The sequence below is a fragment of the Gopherus evgoodei genome, chromosome 4 (assembly GCF_007399415.2).
Source record: "Gopherus evgoodei ecotype Sinaloan lineage chromosome 4, rGopEvg1_v1.p, whole genome shotgun sequence".
Lineage (NCBI taxonomy): Eukaryota > Metazoa > Chordata > Testudines > Testudinidae > Gopherus > Gopherus evgoodei.
The window spans coordinates 27043350-27066200 of record NC_044325.1 but is presented as its reverse complement, the minus strand read 5'-3'; the positions used below and the strand labels follow the sequence as shown (position 1 = coordinate 27066200).

Sequence of the window (22851 nt, the reverse complement as noted above, 5' to 3'; positions counted from 1 at the left end):
ACCTGGCTTCAGATGAATGCTGTGAAGAAAGAAAGAACGAAAGAAAGCTATCCATTGGTCTATCAAAGAAAGAAGAACTCGGCTAAATCATGAAACGTTAAAGAACAAAATTCAAAGCTTTGAAAAATGAGGCCGTGAATCCAGCTGGAAATTTGCAATATGGAACCTTGTAACCCAACCATTCCAAAAAAGAAAAAATCTCACAACTATGGAGCACCCTGAATTGGGATTAAAGTTTTACAATGTGCTGCCTCTCGGCACTCCGGAGGAAACACCCACGCACGCAGAGAGTAAGAGGGTTCTGTGGCTCAGCCACGGAGGGCTGTAATGTCATGCAGCTTAAGTCACGCAGCAGAAGGCCACACAAATCATTTCGACTGAACAAGAAGGTCTACGAAAACAACACGGGATCAAGGAGAGTAGCTGAAACCTATTTGAGGGCAGCAGCGGTGGCAGCATATTTCAGGAAGCTGGAGTGGCAAGTGGGTGATTTCTGGTTTCTCTCTTCAAATATAAAGACTCAATTATCTTTGAACAGCTTGCTTTACACATGAATTGACACATTTATTTTACAATAAATAACTGAAAGTTATCTATGTTTCCTTTACTGTTAATCTACATAAAGAAATAATAAACAGAGCTTGTCTACAAAAATGCAACTATTGCAGTCCTCAGAATTCAATTAAGCTAAAATAATTAATGCTTCCGCCATATTAAATTACTTTATACATTTGAGCCACTGAAGTTTTTATTCTTTAATCTTTTCCTTTTTATTTAATAAAAAAAAGTTTTGTTTCAAAGTGTGTGTGGAGGGGGGTTGGTTAAGAGGGGGAAAAAAGGAGCATGATTTGCTGTTAAAATGTAATGGTCTCCTTTAGCTGACACAGCATGTAGAGTGTTTTGTGCCTTTGATTAAAATAGCATTTTAAATGCTTTGAATAAACATATCTCATCATACTTCTAAGGGATTATTTTACATATTTCTTGGTGGAATAAAAAAATTCATTCTTCCTGTCACAGTGAAGAAGGGCTAAGAATATCTTTCGTCACATATAAAGTAAAAATACTGTAGGCTGCTGCATTATTACCGAAAAAAAAATTAAAAAAACTAACGGGAGGGGGCAGGGGTAGGGGAAAGCTGCCTTAGAGATTAAGTTTCCCTTTTATGAAATCTTATTTAGCCTCTTTTTTTAACAAATCTAACAACAATGCTCTACAGCCTCTCACTGGGAAATACCTTTAATGTTAAATGCAGATTCTGATTTTCTTGGCTAATGCAGAAAGCCTTTCTATTGAAATATAAATAAGGGGCCTGGTATACCCCACTAAAGCCAACCAGTGAATGACTTCTGTGGGTTTTTCATGGCTACCCTCCATGGCTGTAATGTGAGGCTTTTATCCTAATATTGAAAACTATCCTCTGCTATTAAAAAACATAGAAGGACACCACCTTTTTATCTGAGAGTTCAGTTCCTAATTGAGAAAGCATTATTACTGCAGTATTTAGTGGTAAGTCCCTAACTGAGTGCAGTGCAGAGAAAATCCCAATCAATCTATAAACTCCTTTTATTTTTGTAAATTCAGAATATCCCATACACACTTCCATTTGATCTTCAGATTAGTGTGAAAGAGATAAGGAGCTCTGGATTGGCTTGCTTCTTCTTTTTTTTTTTTTTAATTCCTTTTACTTTTGTGTGAGCATTTTTCCCCTCTGCAGATCTTCGATGTGTCAGTGTCCTGGCTGCCCTGAGTTTGGCCCAAAGAACAGCCAAAGCATCATGAAATGGTGCACTAGGTTCTGGTCTGGGATTGGCCAACGGTGTGTTTTAACTATGGATTACATTTGGGCATGACGTTTGGCAACGTGCAGCTACAGAAAAGACTCTAGGGCCAATCCTGTCTGGCACTACGCACCTCCTGCAAGGTGCCAAATGCCTTCAACTCCCATGGAGGTCGATGGTTGTTGAGAATGCTCAGCACCTTGCAATATGGGTTCAATGGCTGCAAAATCAGATGCCAAGTGCACACTTTGAGCTCTCTCTTGCTCCCATTAAAGTCAAGGCCTGAACTGATTGATTTCAATGGGATCTGGTCCTTTAATAAGTTATTAGACCACAAAGAAGCCCTATCTGCCAGAAAATGCATGCACAAGGGTATCTTGGAATCATGGGAAACGAGTGGGAGAACTACCACAGTGCAACCTGCTCATGATGCTATCACTTCTGATGCCCAAAAAACTGCTACCTTCACATGCTCCACTTCAAAAGCCAATGCACTCTTGTGAGGAAATGGGGTGAAAGCATGTTCTGACTAATCACATTCCAATGGGAAAAACAGAAAAGTACCTGCTCAAGATCTAATTTGGGGGCTAAGTGCATTAATTGAGGGGGAGATGTGTGTCTGTTACAGTGCCTAGCTACAGAGCCTGGCTCTTCAGATCATCTGATAGAGACTCATGTGTTTAGCTTTGGAGATTCCCCGATTCGCACTCCAGTGTCAGCCAAGATAGCAGCTATCGCAGGGCGGGCGGCATAGCACACACCAGCAGTGGTTACATACTTCCTCTCAACAGAGGAAGATCATCTGGAGCATCTGATGCCCACACCAGTTTAAACCCACTTACGTAACAGCAGACACTAGGGCTTGAACAGCAGCCTCCACTGCTAACAGCATAAGTCTTTGTAGCTCAAACTAAACAGACAGCCGCTATAGCTAGTGGATGTAACCAACACACATTTTCTGTCGATCAAGCCCTGCTGAGGACACGTAATACTCACTGACCAGTGGGGTTGTGCTGTGGTCACTAGCAGAGAAGGGACACTGGGTCAGCGGATCTGATCCGGCATGGCAATTCCTATGGAAGCCAGCATACTGAAAGCAATAACCACATCCTGTTGCTCTTCGGTATTGGATGGAGAAAGTGGACTCCACCAAGAAGACAAGTTTGACTCAAGATTCCATGCTCTGATAGTACAGGAAACCCGCACACTAAGAGAGAGAGCAAGTCACATAACTGTCATAAGCAGTGTGTGCTTAGTAACCGAGGAAAGCATAGGTGCAGAGCAAAGGAACGGACTATATACTTGATGCTACAGAAAAGATTTCCATGCTGTGTGCGCTGCAGAAAAGGTTTCAGAACAACTCATCCAGGTGGATACAGTCCCCTGTAATGTTCCGGTCAGTGAGACCGCTGGTGATCTGCTGAATAAGTGCTGGCCTTGGCGCAGCTTTAACCTACCCACCCAATTTCTCCAAGAAATCCAATCATTTTAGAAAAGAAAATGCCTGTAATCTGCTCTCCCAGGCCAGTGCGTGCTTGTCTCTACTTTCAAAAACTCCTTTAGGGGCATGCTTTAGAATAGCTCCCTTCCTTATCGCCTAAATCTATGAAAATCCAGGATTTACGGGGCATCGGTAAACACAGCCCCATCAAAAGGTCATTTGGGTAATGAAACTGAAATTCACCCCATTGCAGAGGGAGTGAGGAAGGCCCTATACACCAGGTAAGCCCCCACTTTATTCCTCAGGACCAAATCCTCCTCCCATTAAAATCAGTGCGTATATTGCCATTGATTTCAGTGGGATCAGGATTTGACCCTTTCTGCAGGCTTTAAGTGTTGCGTAAGGCCTCTGCCCTGGGATGAATTTCCCGAGTGTGTCATGTACTGTTGTCTCTCCTGAGTAACTATCTGCCTTCCGACTTGGGGAAGACACCACCAAAACGGCCTCTCTGACCCTGGGCCCTGAGCTTTACTTGTGTGTGCAGGCAGTACCTACAGCTATCCCAGAAGACCAACTGCAAACATTGAAAACAGCCGTGTCTCCCTGACAGCTGGTCCTTCACAGAAAGGTGTTGCCATATTAAAAAATTGGTCAATATTATTTCCGCAGCCCTAACTAGTGAGGTTGCTCCAGGCAAATGGCTCCTTCGTTTCAGAGCACTTTCTAGAGGGCTTGCTTTAAAAGATTACCTAGGTAGTTGATTGAGTGTAAAACATGCTGTACCTGCAATGTTCTCCTGCTTGGGGCAAATTCCTTTTGTAGGCGTGAGAAGACGGTCTTCTTCATCGGGTGTGACTTGGATCCCGATTTCCACTGGCTCTGACACTTTCCTGAGCTCGGAGCGGGACAAGGGGGGAGGGCTGCTCTTATCCAGGCTCTTTTCATAGCAGACACCACCAGTGCCATTGCACTGTTTCTTCTTGTGCTCTATAAAAACCAAGATGTCTCCCAGGGGGAAGTTCATCTGACACTGTCCACAGGTTAACAAATCGGGGTCTGTCCCACCTGGGGCGATGCTGATGCCGCCCGGCTCCGCTATTGCCAGGCTCTCATCTTCGTCGGCAAGCACCGTTTCCACATGGTCAGCCTCTGCTTTACACGGACAAGAAGAAAGAGGGAAAGGGGGTGGGGAGGAGAGAGAGATTGGTTTGAATGTTCATAGAATCTGAATGATGCACCATGAGGTCAGCCAAAACAGCCTGATTGTATCTTCCTTTTCTTTTCCATGTCTTCCTCCCCTCCCCAAATGATTTCAATATATTTTGCAACCAAGACTGTCTGTGAAACAAAATCATAGACTGACCTGGCCTAGATTTCCTGACAGCTCCTAACTGCTGCCAACACTGCAATAATATCAGCAAAAAGCCATTTTGCAATGCTCAAGTTTTGTTCTGAAAGGGTTACTTTTTTGTCCCATCTTCTCATTCCTACTGCATCTCCCTGCCAACCAGCACAGACCCACTCCAGCAATTCTTATACACTTAAAACTCTCACTTGACTGCCATGGGTGTTCTGGGTGCTTTGAGGAATGCACAGTTGGGCTTCCTATGGCACACACTTATCCAAACACATAGACAGCAGCAAGGCTAAGTGGTAGCCAAATAGCACTAGTTACATTAACCTACTCAAGTAAGTAGGGTGATATGGCCTGTGCTGAGAAGTCAGGGACTTTTCAAAAGCCTTTGCACAGAGAGAGAGAGAGAGAGAGAGAGAGAGAGAGAGAGAGAGAGACTCACTTATTTCCATGTAGGAATATTAGCTGGACTTTAAATCTTCTGCTCATTGTTCTACCACCAAATTTCGGGATGGCTCTACAGGTTGTAGAACATTTTCTTATTAAGTTGATAGAGAATTAAAGTGTGCGGGTTTCAAATAATTACCTTAAAACCTTCAGCCTCAGAAAATATTTCTTTACTCGATCACCAAAGTCAGTTTCGAAGGAACATGTAATTTCTATTACTTTCATAATCAATCAGTAAGTATTCTAAGCCAATTAATACATCTAAAATAATTGTAGTTCACAAACCTCTTCTAGAGCGAAATGTTTTGGTTTTTTGTTCTACAGCCGAACTGACAAAACTCACAAACCTTAGTCTTTACTCAGGCAAAAATCTCCATTGACTTTTACCTGAGCGAGTTTTGCCTAAGAAAGGAGTATAGGATTTGGCCCAAACAGTACATAGAGAACTAGCAGTATGTAAATCAGTAAGTAGAGAGACAACACTATTGAATCTGGAGTAGGCAATAGTAGGGGGAAACTTCTACATAAGCATCAGTGCTTTGTTTTTCAGTTTCCTGGAGAAGGAAAGGCGTGCAAATCTCTCAAAGCAGTAGGTAAACAACATGTCGCAATATAGAATTGGATCCTCCTCCCTTGAAGTCAATGGGAGTTTGGCCAAGATATATAGCAAACTGCAGCAAAAAGTATACAAAAAGAGATGGAGGAACGGGAGAAATATGCTTTATAGCTAGGAAGTTACTGAACATTCTGAGCCACAGAAAAAGTATAGAGGAGGCTTATCCCCTGTCTTCCCCTTACAAGATAAATTGCTGATTAGTACCTCCACCAGCTGTATCTCAAGTTGCATCAGGATTCACTACCAGCTTAGAGCAATGGTTCTCAACCAGGGTGGGGTACATCAACTCATCTAGATATTTCCCTAATTTTACAACAGGCAACATAAAAATCACTAGCAAAGTTGGTACAAACTAAAATTTCATACAATGATTTTTTTATATTGCTCTATATACCATGTACTGAAATGTTAGTACAATATTTATATTCCAATTGATTTACTTTAGGATTATGGTAAAAATGAAAAAGCAAGCAATTTTTCTGTAATAGTGTGCTGTGACACTTTTGTATTTTCATGACTGATTTTGTAAGCAAATAGTTTTTAAATGAGGTGTAACTTGGGGGTACGCAAGACAAATCAGACTCCTGAAAGGGGTACAGTAGTCTGGCTTAGAGTATGCAAAAATACCATGCTTCTTATATCTACGGTAATAAGATTAGGCCTAGCATCCTATGAAACAAATGTCTGAGCAAGTCACATCCTATCGACAGAAGATATATAATATAGGGCTTTGAATTTGCTAACTTATAACAAAATAAATCTACGAGGTAACTAAAGTCTAGGCATGATACACCCTCTGCAAACGATTAATTACTTCCCCCCCCCTTAATCTAACTTTAAAAGGAGTTTGAAGACAATGCTACATAATTAATTTACCAATTTATTTTCTGAAAAGATGCTATGCCATAGTGAATACGTAATCATAACCCTGTGCTGAACAAAGATTGCTGGGGAGAGAGTGAATTTCTGTGAACAGTGTGTCAGAATGCAAAAGGTAATTATTTAGTGCTTCTGTTCCCATTAATGATCTAACATTGAGCAATATTGTTTATATTGAAGAAAGACTGCACCTTAATTACCAATTGCATGTACATAATTTTAGAGCCAAACAAAAAGGACTGTGAACAGGGTCTTTAAGAAATATGTGCACCATTTCTGGCTAGAATTCTTATTAAGTGGGAGCAAAGTGTCAAAATATTAAAACACAGACAAACTAAAAGAGAGATGGGACAAAGCCCTGCAAAAGACAAAATAAAAATGAGAATTGAATTGAACTAAGGAAAAGTGGTAGGGAGGGGGAAAAAATGCCTGTTACCAGGTTCATTTAACATCACTGTTCAGCTTTCAGATTAAATACGTCTCTCAAATTACAAAAGTTTAACTCTGGTATATAGTACTGATAAATAAACACACATATGGATCTCAACTTTATTATCTTTTTGATGTATAGGATTTTTTTCCCCTGCTGTTTCAGAAAACGTAGCAAAACTGCTTCATTTGATAAGGGTTCTGACTATGCCTAGGTGGAAAAGCTGAAGTATCTTTTAGTTGTTAGCTGCTAAAATTGTTCAGAATTCCTTCTTTTCAATTCTACAATTAATCTGAATATTAGTTACGTCCACATATGTCTCTTCATTTATACTCTCTCTCTTTTTCCAAGGATTCTGCACTGGTATTTTTTAAAATAACATCTGGTTTTCTTTCGTATTTTGGCAGTCTTCATATTACAGAAAATCAGCTTTTCATTTTCTGGGTGCACTAAGCCCTCGTGATCTGTAGTAATTGGGTTCCAAAGTATTCAATGATTTTCACTCCACTGTATTTCTGATTTTAGTTTAACAAATCATCCAGAACAAGATCGGTCTGATAGCTATCAATTCAAAGCGATGTAAGATACACACACAGCTTTCTATAGGGCCAGGAAATAGTCATAAAATAATGTCAGGCAAAACACTGACTATGTCTTCAAATGCATTTTATCCATATCAATTTGCATATTAATTTTTTACTCAGAAAAGAACAAAAAAAGCTCCCTCTCAACAAAGATAAGCCACTAAAAACCTACATTCAAATAGCATTACAGGACAAGCATAAACTCACAAAGGTAAGGACGGAAAAGGCTAAACATCCAGCCTTAACTCATGTGCCAAGCTTGGATAACACCATAAGTTAAGTCCTCCACCACTTAAGATCCCTGCAGTTTCAACTGGGCAGTTTAGGTCAGACCCTGAACGAAAACTCTGACTTTGCTTGTGGATTTAAAATGAGCTGCTCCTTCGCATTATTTGAACTTCGCTTTCTGTGGTTTCATTTCTGTTGCTGGGCTGCTGGGTTTCACCATTACTTAGGTTTTATTCTAATTATTATTTACTGAAAACAGAATGTTAAAAAGGAGGAAAAGCTGAACCACAAAAAAAAGAAAGGAACTAAAAAACACCGGCTGCTCTCACATGGAAAAGGGCAAAGTGAAAACTAGTTGCTTCCAGCCAGGCGGGTTAAGGTGTGCCCAGCCTCTCACCACACCCCGATGCATTCTCTAAACAACCCGTCAGTAATCGCTCACAGGGAATATTGTGATCCATGCAGCGGAGATGGTGTCCAAAGTGAAAACCCTCTGAAACTGGTGTCATTCAATGGTTTCATGCGAATGTATTTAAACAATGTTCATTCACAGCGCTGTATTTGTCAGACTCCTAGCGGCATCTCTAAGCACTGTTACTATCTCTCGCACCAATCTGCATTAAAAATAAAGTGCTTTTTCATCCAAGACTGTAACGGCTCTATCACAATACCATTGACACTACAATTCTTAGCCTGGTGGCACCATTACAGCATTTATGCACGTGTATATTGTCCAACATACAATATTAAAATTACTACACTTGCAATGGTTTCTGACTTTCAGATGCTTCAAGCTCATTCATAATACCAAGAGAGTTTCAGTTACTACACTCTGAGCCTGATCCAAAGGCTATGGAACTCAATGGAAAGACTCCCACTGGGCTTTGGGTGAGGCCTATAAAAGGGAGTGTTACATTTCTTTCTATATTTTAGTTGTATTTAAGTACTAAACATACAAAAGAACCCAAAAGCAATAAACTGCCCTCTTTCTTATTTTCCCTCCCTTATCGTACAGTATAAAACATACAAAATGTTAATATATTTTATTTTGTTTAAAGAAGTGGGAGAGAAAACACTGATCGCAGAACAAAGTCCTGCATGTCAAATTTCTTCCCCATGAACCATTTCTACAGCTGAGTAGCAAATCCATAAAAGCAGAGGCTGATGGAAACACTGCCACAGCCTTTACTACAGAGGAGCTAGCGAGTGCCCCAATTGCCATGGGTACTGTGAGATCGGTTACCATGTAAATCTTCCACAGCCCCAGATGAGCAGAGTTCAGATTAACCAGGTCTGACTGCGACTTGTAATGATGAACTGATAAATCTTGCAGCACTTGCCAGCTGCACCCCATCTACAGGGAAATTCTACCTTCAAGGATATAGCAAACGCTCCCTCCTGCCTATGCCCCATGTATGTGGCGATATCAGCTGCATGATCCATGTTACAGTCACTGCACTGAAACACAAGAAACTCTACAGTGCTTTGAAACCAAATCCCTACTTTTAATGTTTTACCCATCGTCCTGGTAAAAAGGCACAAAGGAAAGACTGGGCCCTCAGGGAAGTGAATTTCAACCTGGAGCCTGCATACTATGTCTAAGAGATCCGAGAAAGATAGTCAAAGCCATCAAACAGTGGTTTACCACCTGTGGACCACGGACCCCTGGGGGTCCACAGACTATGTCTAAGATTTCTAAAGGGATCCATACCTCCATTCGAAATTTTTCAGAAGTCCGCAAACGAAAAAAGGTTGAAAACCACTGCCTTAAGCTGCTACCCACAACTAGACTTTAGAATGATGTCCCACTGACAACACCTGCATGTCACACTTATTGTAATATTGAATTATTGAAATAGCGCAGACAACACATGCTGTGGCTAGGTTATCGGAAGCACCTAGTGTCATGATTTTACCTGCTTACAACTAATACTTTGGAAACCAAAGGCTTCATCTCCTCACCATCCAAAGTCTAGCAATAACCTGCATACAGATTCTTTTCATCTTCGCAGCTGTGAATTGCAGTGTTTAGATATTGTATTATGTCTAAATTGCACCAACATCACACTCAGCAGCACCGGCCAGTTTTAGCTGCCATCAATATTTAATTTTTCTGATCCACACGATTAAAAATCAATTCTTCGTAAATAGAAAGCTGAGGATGGATTAGTAAAGAGAAAAACAACAGCAAAAGGGAATAAAGCTCTCGTATTTTTGTATTACTTTTAAGTGAACCTCATGCCTGTGAAAAGTGTATGACAGCCCAAGAGATTCAGATTCTCCACTTATCCACAAAATAGCACAGGCAGCAGCTGTATGAGCTTCCCCAAGCTGCCCAGCCAATGTGCCTCAACCTTGACCTGTGGGGACAATCTCTGGGTGTAGAGGACAGTTTAGTCTCGTTGGCCCATTCAGTCTGCTAAGACAGTCACACAGCATGCCAATTAGTTCCAACTGTGGCAGAGAGGGGCGGTTTTTGCTATGATGTGAACACCTGTTCACTAGGTACTGGACAGAGATCAGTGCTTCACATAGCCCACTGCACAGCCTTCAGATGTTTATGATTTTCGATCACTAGGCAGCACAGGGACTAGTATGCGGGGAGGGGAGAGGGGAATAGCCCATTTAGATCTAATGCATTAGCAAACAGAACACACAGCTGTGAGTTTCAGGGCTCTTCTGCAACACAGTACATCAAACACCTATTTTGGAAGTATCCTGAACCTCTCAGAGCGCAGTTTAACTCTCAGTCCACACCTGAGACAGAACAAACTTCTCTGCCACTGCAGAAAATGCAATAAGGATTACAGTATAAGAAAAATGCAAATGGAAATGAAATAGTAATAATGTAAATACCAAACAAAACAAAAGCCAGGCATATCCAAATGTGTACTTAAATCTTGGGCATTTCTCAGATGTAATTTAATCAGAAGTCACACACACAATGTTACAGAAAGGGGTGATGTATGCTTTCCTAAATAAACTAGATGCTCTTGAAAAAAAAAAAAGATTTACTGCTATTGAGAGCCTAAAATGCATCAGTTCTTTTATAGACCACAAAAGCTGTAAATCTTCACAGATAAAACAGGGATTGTGATGATGTGATATAAAAGCGTTCTTTGTTCCCAAGTGAATAGATTTGTTTTATTTAAAACTAAACACACATACAAAAAAAAAGATACTGGATACACAAAAGAAAAGAAAAAAAACTACTGAAGTACAATCTTCTAACTGTATTGGAAAAGAATCTCTGAATTACAGACGCTTAACAAAATATTTAAAAAGCATGATGGAAGTTAGGTATTTTGTTTCTCGTGTGGATTTAAACACACAGCTATATTGTTTTTTAAAATTTCAGTCTCCAAAGAGGTTGTGTTTTGAATGAAGCATAAATCACTGTTACTCGTATACAACTTTCTTGAGCCATTTTTTTGACTTTCATTGAAGCATATTCATTATAACATTCAATGAATTTATGGCTTATGCCAGTGGCTTAGTGGAAGGGGTCATAAAAAAGTTAAATAAACTAGTGATTTTTTTTTCTCCCCCTTAACTTCCCTTTTTATAATGTGCTGTCTAGTACAGAATCTCTGGAAAGGACCCTGGGCACATAACAGCACACACACAAATTATCAGCTGCTTCAGACAAAAAAAATTGAATTTCTTCCATTGAGGCAACTACACAAAAGACTTGCATATGTCACAAATACAGAACTCAGTCCCTGTGAATGCCATACCATTAATCAAATCCCCGATCTGGTGTCACTTTTGCCAGTAAAATGATGGTATTCTTCTAACCCCTTCCATTGGCGCGTGCCTGCGATGCGTGAAGTGCATCCCTCTGCTTTAATTTGCTTTCGAATAGCCTGCTTTAGGCATTTTTTATATATTCCTTGGGGAAAGCTGCTGCTGCTTAGAGCTCTAGCGAGGGGATACAGAACAGGCTAGGCAACAGCTTTTTAGGGAGGAAAGCAGTGAGCAAATTTAACTGATGTTTAGAAGCTGTAACTTACTCTGAATACACAACTGCCTTTGAGGGTGCAAAGGAACAGTGCGCAGTGTACAGCCTGCATAGACACATTTTATGAAAGTAAATAAACATGAAAGAGGAAGGTGCTGTGGTAGCAGCAGCTGAATGAATCATACATTTATCAATGCTTCACGCTGTTATTGATGTCTTTTTCCCCCCTCATTACAAAGATATATATAAATCTATCTGCATGTAACAGCGGTACACACTTCGCAAGGCGCTTTTCTGGCACCCGTAACTTTACTGTGCGTCATGATTCAGCCCCAAAAGGCAGCTTACTTTTCCTCTAGCCTTCTCTGAGGCTACCCGACTCTTAACCTTGAAAGACCAAATTCTACAAACAATTCTAACTCAATGTGTTGGGCGCGGAGAACCAAAGAGGACTGCTGCTCTGCGGAACAACCACCAAAAGAAGAAAATGTTCAGCGGAAGTGGAGAGCCATTTTGGTTGTAGTAAGTCTCTTCAGCGACACTTTTTAAAAGGTGTTTCAATCTCAGGGGGTTTCTACCCAACTATAACGTATGTGGGGCGGAGGTATTATGTCTCTTAGTCAAAATTTACAGCCACGATCAGCAAAGTTTGAGGTTTCTGCAGAAAAGGTTTTCCCATAGCTGGAGAATGTTAGCATCATCAGGGTTTGAGCCACTGTGCTCTTCATCCTCCAGGTCTGTCAAATGGGCTGGCTGCTGTCTATATGCTTCCAACTAGCTCAATTCAAACATTAAATGAAGTAGAGAAATCATCAGATAAATTGCTGGCCCTCTGTACTCAAGAGTGAAGGCTTTTTCTACAATTGATGACAGCCCTGATCTTTTGTCTGACCTAATTTATTTCTCTTTCAGGTTAGAATAAAACACTCTTTCCTGTCACGGGATAACCTCCACCCACATATTGTGCCCTAAAATAAGAATAAGTCATTGCTATGTTAACAAAACTGTAACTTGATGAATTTCTCAGACTTGGTGAGGTAAACATTATATCCTAACATCCAGTGATCAAAGCTTTCCATGTGTACGCCATTAAATTATATGTTTGGGCAAGAAGTGTCCCACTAAAGTCTATCAACAATGCACAGGCAAACTAAAACAGTGAACGGTAGAAGCCCTTTATACAGCCTATCGCTCGTTCCACAGAAAGTTTTACACATTGTATGAGACTTGTGTTTATTTCTTTAGCGAAAGACATATTTTTATTTACAGGAACTGCGGCCTGTATGTTAAAAGGACTCAAGGATCAAAAGCAATACAAGCTATCCAAAATTTGATACAATTATGTGGGATTTCAAGCTTTCTGAAATGTAAGCACACACAATTACACGAATGTGCATGCGCTTTTTAGTGTACACAATCTAATATTCGCTGTATGTTTATACATACGCTGGAAGCAGATAAATAGATGCCCATTTTTTTACAATGAATCTATACCTATGGCTATCATCAGCCTGGTCACTATCTGACAACAACAAACTGAGAATTTAAAAATTATATGTTGAGGATAAAAGACACTGTTAAAAACTAATTTTAATTAAAAACTTCTAACTGCAGGAGTCTGTTAATCAGTCATGATTTGTTTAAAAATAGATTTATCTAACTTGCAATCTCACTCATCTAGTACCATATAGATCTCTGCATGAAAATCAATACTTCAACTTTACACTTAAAATATTTTGCAGCAACATAAACTGCCTCAGATACAGCTATTATTTCCCAAGCTATTGTATCCCACCCACCAGTACTACAGTACTGGATGATTCAAACCATAATCTACTATGATACAGGCTATGAGCTCCCCCTAGTTGTCAACACATGTCACTTAAAGCCAGAGGGCACAACTGAGACTTGCAATTCAACTAAAAGCCAAGCAAAGTTTATTTTGGAAGGTATTTTATATCAACAAACAATCCACAGAGCAAAGCAATCTAGATAGGAAATGTGAAAGGGAAATAAATGCCTTGTACAAAGCATTTTTAAACAAAAAGATTATGCTAAAAGCAAACTCAGTTCTGATAAAAACAACAGAATAGGTGTCAATGAAAGTCAGTCATTGATATCTATAATTTGTACTATTTTACCTAGCACATACTCATCTAAGTCATAATTATTGTCAAATATGCCACTAGACATCCCTTTGTTCAACATAGCAAGATACATTTTGCACTAGACAAGGATTCAACAAACTATTATTAAACACAACAACACAGGAAAATCTTAGACTTGTTTGCTAAATGTTTAAATAAGCTTGACAAAATATTCTCTGTATTTGCCTACCAACGAAACAATAAGAAACGCTTTCTTATCCATCGTACAGCTATTTAAATCACTAAGCAAATCAAGCAAAAACTAGGAAGCAATACAGATTCATAATACAAAGCCACGTGTTGGCTTTTTAAAATACGCTATTTTTTAAAGCCAGGAAGGCTATGAAAATGAGCTGTTTTTTTCTCAAGAGTAAATTACAAATAAATGTATATAAAATGCATCCCAAAGACTGATAAAAAACACATCTTTTGTATTGCCTTACCTAAAGCTGTCATGTAACGTCTTTAAAAAATATATTATGCTTTTGTATGCACAGCTATGCGTGTATTAAGAAAAATGCAGCCATCTCCAAAAATCATTTCCTAGCTAATTCTTTAGTAATCTCTTACATTCTCAATGTGTGACACTAGGTGAAATTGTTTTCTTTGAAGGCAAAAAGCGCACTAATTGCAGCAAATCTAAATGCATTTTAAGTGGAGTTCTTTGCACTCAGAAGCAATTTGCAAAACTTTTATGTACTAAAATTTTTATTAGTTGTTTCTTTTGCTTAAATTACTTTGTACATATATGAACTGATAGGATAAATTATTAATCTTCCTAGGGAACCTGTTGACCAGTTTTGAAAGAAATCTCCCTGGGGAACTCTAGTTCTCTATCTGGAATTTTATCTTTTACTGTGCTTTTTTCCTCCATATTTTCTACTGTTTTATTCATTTTGCTTATTTTGCCTTATTCTGCAAAACTGATAGAAGCTGGCTTTTTACACAGATTCTCTTTCACATTTCCTTCAACTCTAAAATATAGTTCTGGTTTTAAAACACATTTCTCTAGTTCAAAAAGTTGTTAAATTGCAAAATAAGCAGTTTTAATCAAACCAAAATAATCCTTCTTGGTATGGAGCAGTTCTACAGCATATCATCATCTCTTCTGTATAAGACCTTTTTTCACTTTGTCTATAAATTTAACTAGCTCAGGTACAAGTTTTTGTCTCCATCGCTGGATAAAGGTCCAGACTTTTGTTTTAAATTTCTTTTCTCTTTTTTCCATTGCAAATATATCTATTGCAACACTGTATGAGGAACCTAGAGTGAGGCAAATAGGCCACTCAATTTTGCAGATTATGAATAATAATAATTGTTCCAATTTGGGAATAAACAACTATATATATATATCAGTGGAACAGTGTCAGAAAACCTCTTTTTTCTTTTTCTGCCTTGCACAGGACTCCTATCCACCCTGCAAAGCATTTATCCTGACAGATGCCAAAAACGCGGAACTAAACATCAGATATATATATGCATCTGAGGAAACAATATCAAATTCATTCCAGCTTGTTGTTTTGGTTATTAGTTTAGGCTTTTTCCCCCCAGCTACTCCCCAAACTCTCCTTTTCACAGGACAGACACTGGCTCTTTAATAATGAATTAAAGCCTCCTGAAAACTGGTAGCACTACTCCTGTCTGGCAAAACACCCTTCTGAAAGTCTGCAGCTTAGGCTCAGTGTATGTGTGCTAAAATGCCCGCATTTCCTGCTTTCCCACCCACGCCCCCACCCCCGAATTGATACCTTTATTTTTTTCTGCCACTATTCAGTATGCATCCTGATTTCTCCGCCAGCTTCCTCAGGATGGAGAGAGAGATAAATACAAGAGGGGAGGGAGGGAAACTGCATGCAGCTTTCCCTTCCATTCCTCGCAGGCTCCCCTCCAAACCCATTGTGCACGCTGCTTCTTGGAACCCTTATTAATGATTCCCTGTCTCATTATATCCTTTCAAATAAGGCGGTATGAAAACAAGATGTCATTAAAGAGCGAACCTACCTGGCTCCCCTCCCTCCCAAAATATATATATATATATATATATATATATATATATATATATATATATATATATATATATATATATATATATGTTTCTCCCTTTTAAACAAATTCAAACGTGCGCAACAAACCAGATTATCCACACAGTCCACGGCCCCTTTCAAAACCACATATCTCCTTGCAAATGAGACAGAAAATAAGTAGTAGAATTTGTAATAGATGATGCAGATGTTTTTAAAAATCAACAATCACCCCACATACACAAAAAAGGAAAAGGAAAAGGAAAATGCAATTTCCAAACCAGATTTAAAAAAAAAAACGCAAATAACAAAAGCGGGAGAGGAGAGTCGCCTTTTTTTTAAATGGGCATGCTAATCTGGTTGCAAAATAACAATGAATTAAAAACACCCCCGCCCCAAAAAAGAGTCAAATATCAGATGCATCTTCATTTTGTTGTACCAAGTGCTGGTTGGGGGGGGGGAATGGGGGTGAAAAAACGAAATAACCAGGTGAGCTAAAAAAAAAATTGAAATTTCAGAAGGCAAACGCCACCCAAGATATCTAATAAAAAAAGTATTTCCAACAAATTCTTACAAACAAAATTTATCAGCTGTAACAAAGGAGAGATCGCAACCACCAAATGCTCCTGGCAGATGGCTTCTATTCTTGGTTTTCAGGGGAGGGGAGACTCTCGTATATATTTATTTATTTATTTATTTAAATTTTTTAAAATATAACATAAATATTCGGATCTGCAGCGTTTGAGACTCAGCCCCTGGCTTGCTCCATGCGCAACACTCCTTTAAAAACAAGTTCGGGACTTATTTTATTGATGCTGTTTGTTTGTTCTTTGGCTACATTTTTTTGCCCACATCAGATGGTGGGATTTCGGAGAGCCATACAAGGGAAAAACCTGCCTGCAATCTTCATTGCACCTAGAAGAGGTTTGATTTTTAGTGCACTAAAATTGTGCATGGCGAATTAGGGAAATAAACGCTAAAAACAGGGGTAGGAGGGGAGGGAACGTGCACAGAGAAGGTGCAATTGCAGCCGCTTCTGTAGCACGCGCGCGCGCACACACACACACACACACACACACAAAACTGCACTGTCCCCCGGATCTTCGTAGAGATTTTTACATCTTATTACCTTCTCTTTCTTTTACAATGGGAGCTTTTGCAAAGTGAAGCTCTTAGTCCTGCCCGGGCTGGGGGATCTAACGCTTCTGCTTAGTTGCTTTATTGTGATTTTGATTATTAGTATTAGTATTATTTGCTACAGCTGATGCCTCGTGGAGTAATTCTCCCCACCCCCACCCCCTTGCAAATTGGGTCCTGGCTCGCAGCGGACCACGCCGATCCGCTCGCTGCCATGCCTGAGTTGGTGGCCGGTGGAGGGGAAGGAGCCCCCTCCCGTGCCTTGGCACCTGGGCAGGTCCTTCCGCAGGGGGCTAAGGGAGGGCAGCCGCCTTCCCAGCTACCTGGAGCCTGACAAGCATTCCGGGCTGCCGCTGCCGCTGCTCTCCCCCTCCGAATTCGCCTCCCCCAGCCCCCAGCCCAAGGGCTGCCTGGATCTCACCCCCCGGCCGGCGATCTTCCCCCATCCCCCTGCCCGCATGGTGCCGGGGACGGTCCCGGCTTCGCCTCCCTTCCTCCCGGAGCGCGCTGGCCGAGAGGGGCTCCCCGGCGGCAGCTCCCTCTCCGTGGGGTTCCCCCCCGACACACAAGCACACACGCTCCGTCCTCCCGCCGCTCTCCTCTGCTGCCCGCCTTTCCCCACCCGGCTCCCCTTCCCCGCATCTCCCCCGGCCGGCTGTCACCCCGCCGCGTGTGCTCGCCAACTTTCCCCGGCCCTTCCCACTGCAGCCAGCACGCGGGCTTTGCAAACCAAAACACCGAGACCCCACCGCCAGCTCCTTCCCCGGCCCCTTCTCTGCCCCACGCCGCCTGCCGCCTCCCTCCCGCGCCGCCACAGCCTGCAAATTCACTGCAAACTTTGGTTTTCTCGAGTCCCCCCTCCTCCCATCCACACACACCCTCCCCCCTTTAATTCCTTCTCCTCTTCCTCCACCCCCCTCTCTCTCTGGCTCTAAAGTGCCTTACTAGACTTGGCTTTTCCTGGACTTTTTGCCCCTTTTGAGCCTTGATTTCTGATCGTTCTTGTTTCAAGTTCAAACTTACGTGTGATAATCTCTCTTTGTGACAAGTGCTGCGGGTTTCCCTGCTTGCGACGGGACATTGCCCTGGCATTTACACTGGCATCGCCCGGAGAGCTGTACTGGGTTGGGGGGGATGTGGTGGGGGCGGATCTTCCTCCTCTTTTTTTTCGTTCACTCTTTCGTCTTCTTCTTTATTGATTTCTTCTTTTTAAAAAATAAAATAAAATGGAGACAAGAAAAACCCTCTTTTTTGTTGTTCTGGTGCACTAGGTGGGATATCCCCCTGAATTAAAAAAACATCATCATCAGGAAAAGCTCTTTCTTTTTTTCTCTCTCTCACTGTCTTTTCTCCACTGCTTCTGTCACTTGGACTTCCAGATCTCTTCTCGAACTTAGGAGGATTTGCACCAACAGTGACACTTTTTTTCTCTCTCTCTCCAGAGTGCTTGGCAAATTGGCAAGTGCACTTCTTCCACCAGGAGGGTAAAAAAAATCAGGATTTTTTTTAAAGTACAGAATGGGGATTGCCCACACACACAAAAATGCCCCCAAAAATATTTTTTTCAGAAATTGACCCTTGCTGGGTTTTTTTAAAGGGGTAGCCAAAACTGTGTCTCCTCTTTCCCAGTTCAAGTGGCACTGCTTTGCCCTAGTGCTTTTGGATTGCCAATGCCTCTGCACCACTTTGCACTGCTTCCCCTCGCCTGGCACTGGGACTGGAAGGAAGGAAGCCCCCAGTGCAGCTGGGTTGGTGCTGGCTATTACTATTATATATTGCAATGTGAAGATGGCGGAGTCCTGGTTCTCTGGGAGCGCTCTGTCTCTCTATGGCTGGGGCTGCCTCTGTACAATGGGATAAAATTCAAGTTCAAGTGCGGACGTGACGTTTAATCTGCACTAGAGACAAAAAGACCCAGAGAGTAGGAGCACTGGGGGCGACTAGCGGTGGCTTTTTAACATTGTACCCTGCAAGAGAACAAGAAACACACACACACACACACACACAAACTGAAGCACATGCATGGATCGGGAGCAGCTCCGGGCTTTGTGCATTGCCTCCTTCACCGGCACTCCGAGTGCCAGCCAAATAATAATGATCAATAATCACCATCGTGATAAATAATCATCATGCAAACTAAACTTCCCTCTCCCCTGTTCTAACTGTCCTGTCTGTGCTGAGACCAGCTCCCGTGGGGCTGGGGAGGTGAGGCTCGAGCGGGTTGTTCACCCCGGCCAGGGACTCACTAGGGGAGTGACTTGGGAATCTCCCTGGGGCAAAGTGCCTCGATTGGACTTAAATCGTCCAAGGGATTATGCCAGGCAGCGTGGCACCGCCACTCGGGCTAAGAGAGGTCAGGATCGGAGTGGACAGCTCAGAGCGACTCAGGCAGCGGGGCTAAGCCGGGGGTCCTGGCAGAGTGATCGCTCCGCTCTGTTATTAATGATGGCATAGGATCTCCATGGTCCAGGCTTGACTCTGGGTCTTGCTTCGTTGTGCTCCCTTTCTAGGATCACCGGCGTAAACGGCTGGGGATCACTGGCGTAAAGGGCTTCTCTTTCCTTCAGACAGCACCTCAGGTACTCAGCTGCAGGCACATTCCCAGTGTATTTCAAACAGTTTTGCACTAACACAAATATCTGTGAGGGCTGGGGAGAGATTTTTCTTTCCCCGATCTGTGAGTGATGCTACAGGGAAACACACTGGGAGACTCTTTTTGTCTCTCTCACACACGCACACCGCTTCGACCTTTGGTGGTGGTGATGGTGGTTGTTCGTGTGAAAATTCCTGACAGGGAAGATCTTTGTGTGAGTTAGTGGCACTCACCCAAGACAGGGAGAATCCAGAGGCATTTAGATCACGGCGGAACAAGACACTGCATGTACTTTTCATTTGATTTCACAGGCAGGTAAATGCCCGGCTGAGTGCGCTTCCAACTTTAAGATTCTTGGAAACCAACTTTCCTTGCCCCGCCCTCTCTTTCTTCCCACACCCCTGTATTTTCCCCTTTTCCCCCCACCCCACCCCACCCCAGAAAAGCAAACTTCTTTGCGAAGTGCTTTTCAGCACTAGGTCTGGACAGAGCGAAGGAAGTGTGGGGGGGGGGCTTTGAAGCCAGATATGGGGGCTGCAGTGAAATCCAATAAAAATCATCACCCTTCATCCTGAACACGCTGGGCAAGACATTCCGCATTCGTGTCATTCGCTTTCTACGCTGAATGAATATTTCTGTGTGTGAAGTCGCAGGGGAGCCTTAGGGGACCAAAATTCATCTCCCTGCCCTTAATCTGCTTTGAGCAGTATTTGGCTAACCAACTACACTTGCCTCTTCCAGCAACTGTTGGGAAATCTGCTTCCCCCTACAGAGAACGAGACCCTCTCAGATCTAAGAGATCTACTTCGTCAGCCTCACTCTTTCCATAGACCCTAGTTCTGACTGGGGATGTCACATGGGGAAAGCCAAGGAAATCCCACCACCAGGCCTAGGGATGGGTTTTGTTGGCGGGCACAGGGCCAACCTTACCATGCCCTCTTCTCCCTGGCTCAGCCACCTTTCTCCCTTAACAGCAACTATGGAAAAGCCAGTTCAGCTCCTAGCACCCTGCCTAGATTCTTCCTGGCGTTTGTTTGTTTTGCCTAACAGGGTCCTACAAAGAAAATGAACGGTGTGGTGGTAACACAACTCGCAGCAGCTGGGCGGGAATTCAGAGATCCGCGGCTGTTTTAAACACACACGCCCCTACACACGCGGAGCCCTGTCAAAAAGTTGTTCAAACAATCGGGTGCGAAAAGGGTGGCACAGCAAGGGCCAGAGGTGGAGGAAGGTCCAGGTCCGAGGTAGCCTGCGGTTGGAGGGAGGGGAGGAAAAACGCCTTCCGAGGAACCTGGGCCGGAGGAGCAGCAATGTCCCCTCCCATGCCTTTCAGGGGATCTTTTGCTGAACCATTCTTCCTGCAGCTCCACCCCCGTTTTACCTAAAGCTTGAAAAGCACCAGCCCCACCTGGTGTCAGCATGATGGATGCCACAGGGGTCGGTTGTAGCCTTCCCAGGAATGCAGCTGAAAGTCCAAAGAAAATACAAAATAGCAACCAAAAACAAAAAGTTTAAAATAATTCTACCGACTCTCTCGCACATATACACACACATACTGCACTTCATGCATTTATAGATACTTGAGTCATATTTCTACAGCCATTTCCTATAAGGGTTCGCTTTCATTCATTCCAAGAAGAGTTTTTCTTTCTTTCTTTTTTGGTCCCTCCATGCTCCCCACTCCCTATTTCCTTGCACTTCGCTTGGCGTCGCAAACAGGCTTTGTGTGTGTGACTCTCATACAAAATGTGTCTCGCGATTCTAGAGGGAAAGGGAGAGGGCATTTGCAAACCCACTGGCTGCTCCTGGTTTAAAGGTGCAGCGCGAATGGCGTTACTGACAGCCAGGGGTGTGGGGTGGGTGCAAAGTCCATCTCGCATTACTTTGGCCGGTTTCAGATCTTTGCAGGAAGCTACACGTACCTGAAGCAACCCTTATCAGGGAGTTCCTGGGCATCATTTGTTGATTCACCACTGTCTTACAGTGGGCATTCAAACCAAAGATAAGGACACATAAATGATTGACCATGCTGCGTTCCCTTATTGCCTCTAATGGTTCAGCCTGGGGTGGATGCGGTCTTTCTCTCTTTGAAGTGAGATCAGGTCTAGTGTAAAAGCTGGCATCGCCTTACACACAGCTTATTTGAACCATTTTTTAAAATCCTGCCTTCTCTTCCTCCTCCTTCTAAAATATATCCCAATTAGGGGGGGGGGGAGATTCCAAAGTGATTTTTCAGTCTCCTCTTTTCTCCCCTGTCTGGCACTTGTGATCATTAGCACTGAAAGCTGTTAATGTCTTGTCTCACAGCTCCCCCTTTAGTCTCTTTGCTCTCCCTGTCTCGCGTTCAAAGCCAGATCAATAGCAGGCTCTTTCTAACCTTGACCTATCCCTCGACCCCGCCTCCATCTGCAGCTGGCCCACTGCTTTGTTTTCCCACTCTGTCGATATCCAAGTCACAATCGGTGACAGCAGACAAACAAGAGGGGCTTGCTTCTCTCTGGGGGCTAGCTGAACTGCCCCCCCCCCCCATTTCCTCCGTCTCAGGCGACAAGGCACAATAGCGCTATGGTCAGAGGATTTCTGTCCCACTGATTATTTGACTGCTTTGTCCAAGTTCCTTTTCTCTTCTCTTTCTCCCCTCATCTCAGTGTTTTAACACATAACAAACACACACGCGCGAACGTTAAAGCTAGGAAAAGCAGCTTGGCACTTAACAAAAAGGAACACGAAAAATTATTTTTAAAAAGAAGCGCTGCCTGTGTACAGGCTTTACAGATTCCAGTTCCTTTATTTTAAAGGAGAAATAAAGCAAAACAAAAATCCTGCCCCGACGAGCTGATGAGTCTGTTCATACCGGATCATAACAAATCACTCTCACCCAGTAACATCTTCCTTAAGGGAAAACAAACCAATACAGTTTTAAATATTCGATTTTATTGTATATGCAACAAGGCATGGCGATTCAAGAGCTTTCGGCACCTAGACGTGGTTTAGCTCCTGAGTGTCCCTCCCCACCCCCTTTTTTTTAAAGCATGTGATGTCTTCTGCTGAAATTTGGAGTGGATATAAATAACTGTAACTTCAATGTAAAAGAGGAACTCCCAACATTCTTGCAAGAGGATGAGATGAATCTGTTACTTGGGCGCATTTTAAATCCGTCTCCACGCTCTCCCTTTTGGCCAAACAACTTTTCAGCAGAATTACAATTTCTGCAACAGAGTCTGTCTGATGT

The 22851-nt window shown here is 42.4% G+C and overlaps 1 protein-coding gene across 6 annotated transcripts in view; it reads right to left on the bottom strand.

The window, feature by feature from the left end:
- BCL11B (BAF chromatin remodeling complex subunit BCL11B) overlaps positions 1–18857 on the bottom strand; it is a 105732-nt gene extending 86875 nt beyond the window's left edge. For 2 of the 6 annotated variants that reach the window (XM_030558788.1, XM_030558793.1), the window contains exons 1-2: positions 18050–18857; positions 4006–4374 (exon numbers count right to left, since the gene is read on the bottom strand). In XM_030558788.1, coding sequence (XP_030414648.1) covers positions 4006–4374; positions 18050–18107 — 427 coding nt within the window. In that variant the 5' untranslated portion in view covers positions 18108–18857. Of the gene's footprint in view, positions 1–4005; positions 4375–5018; positions 5100–15616; positions 15654–18049 lie in introns of those variants that run through there. The other 4 variants (XM_030558789.1, XM_030558794.1, XM_030558792.1 and 1 more) reach the window with 3 other exon arrangements.
- Positions 18858–22851: the final 3994 nt, after the last annotated feature.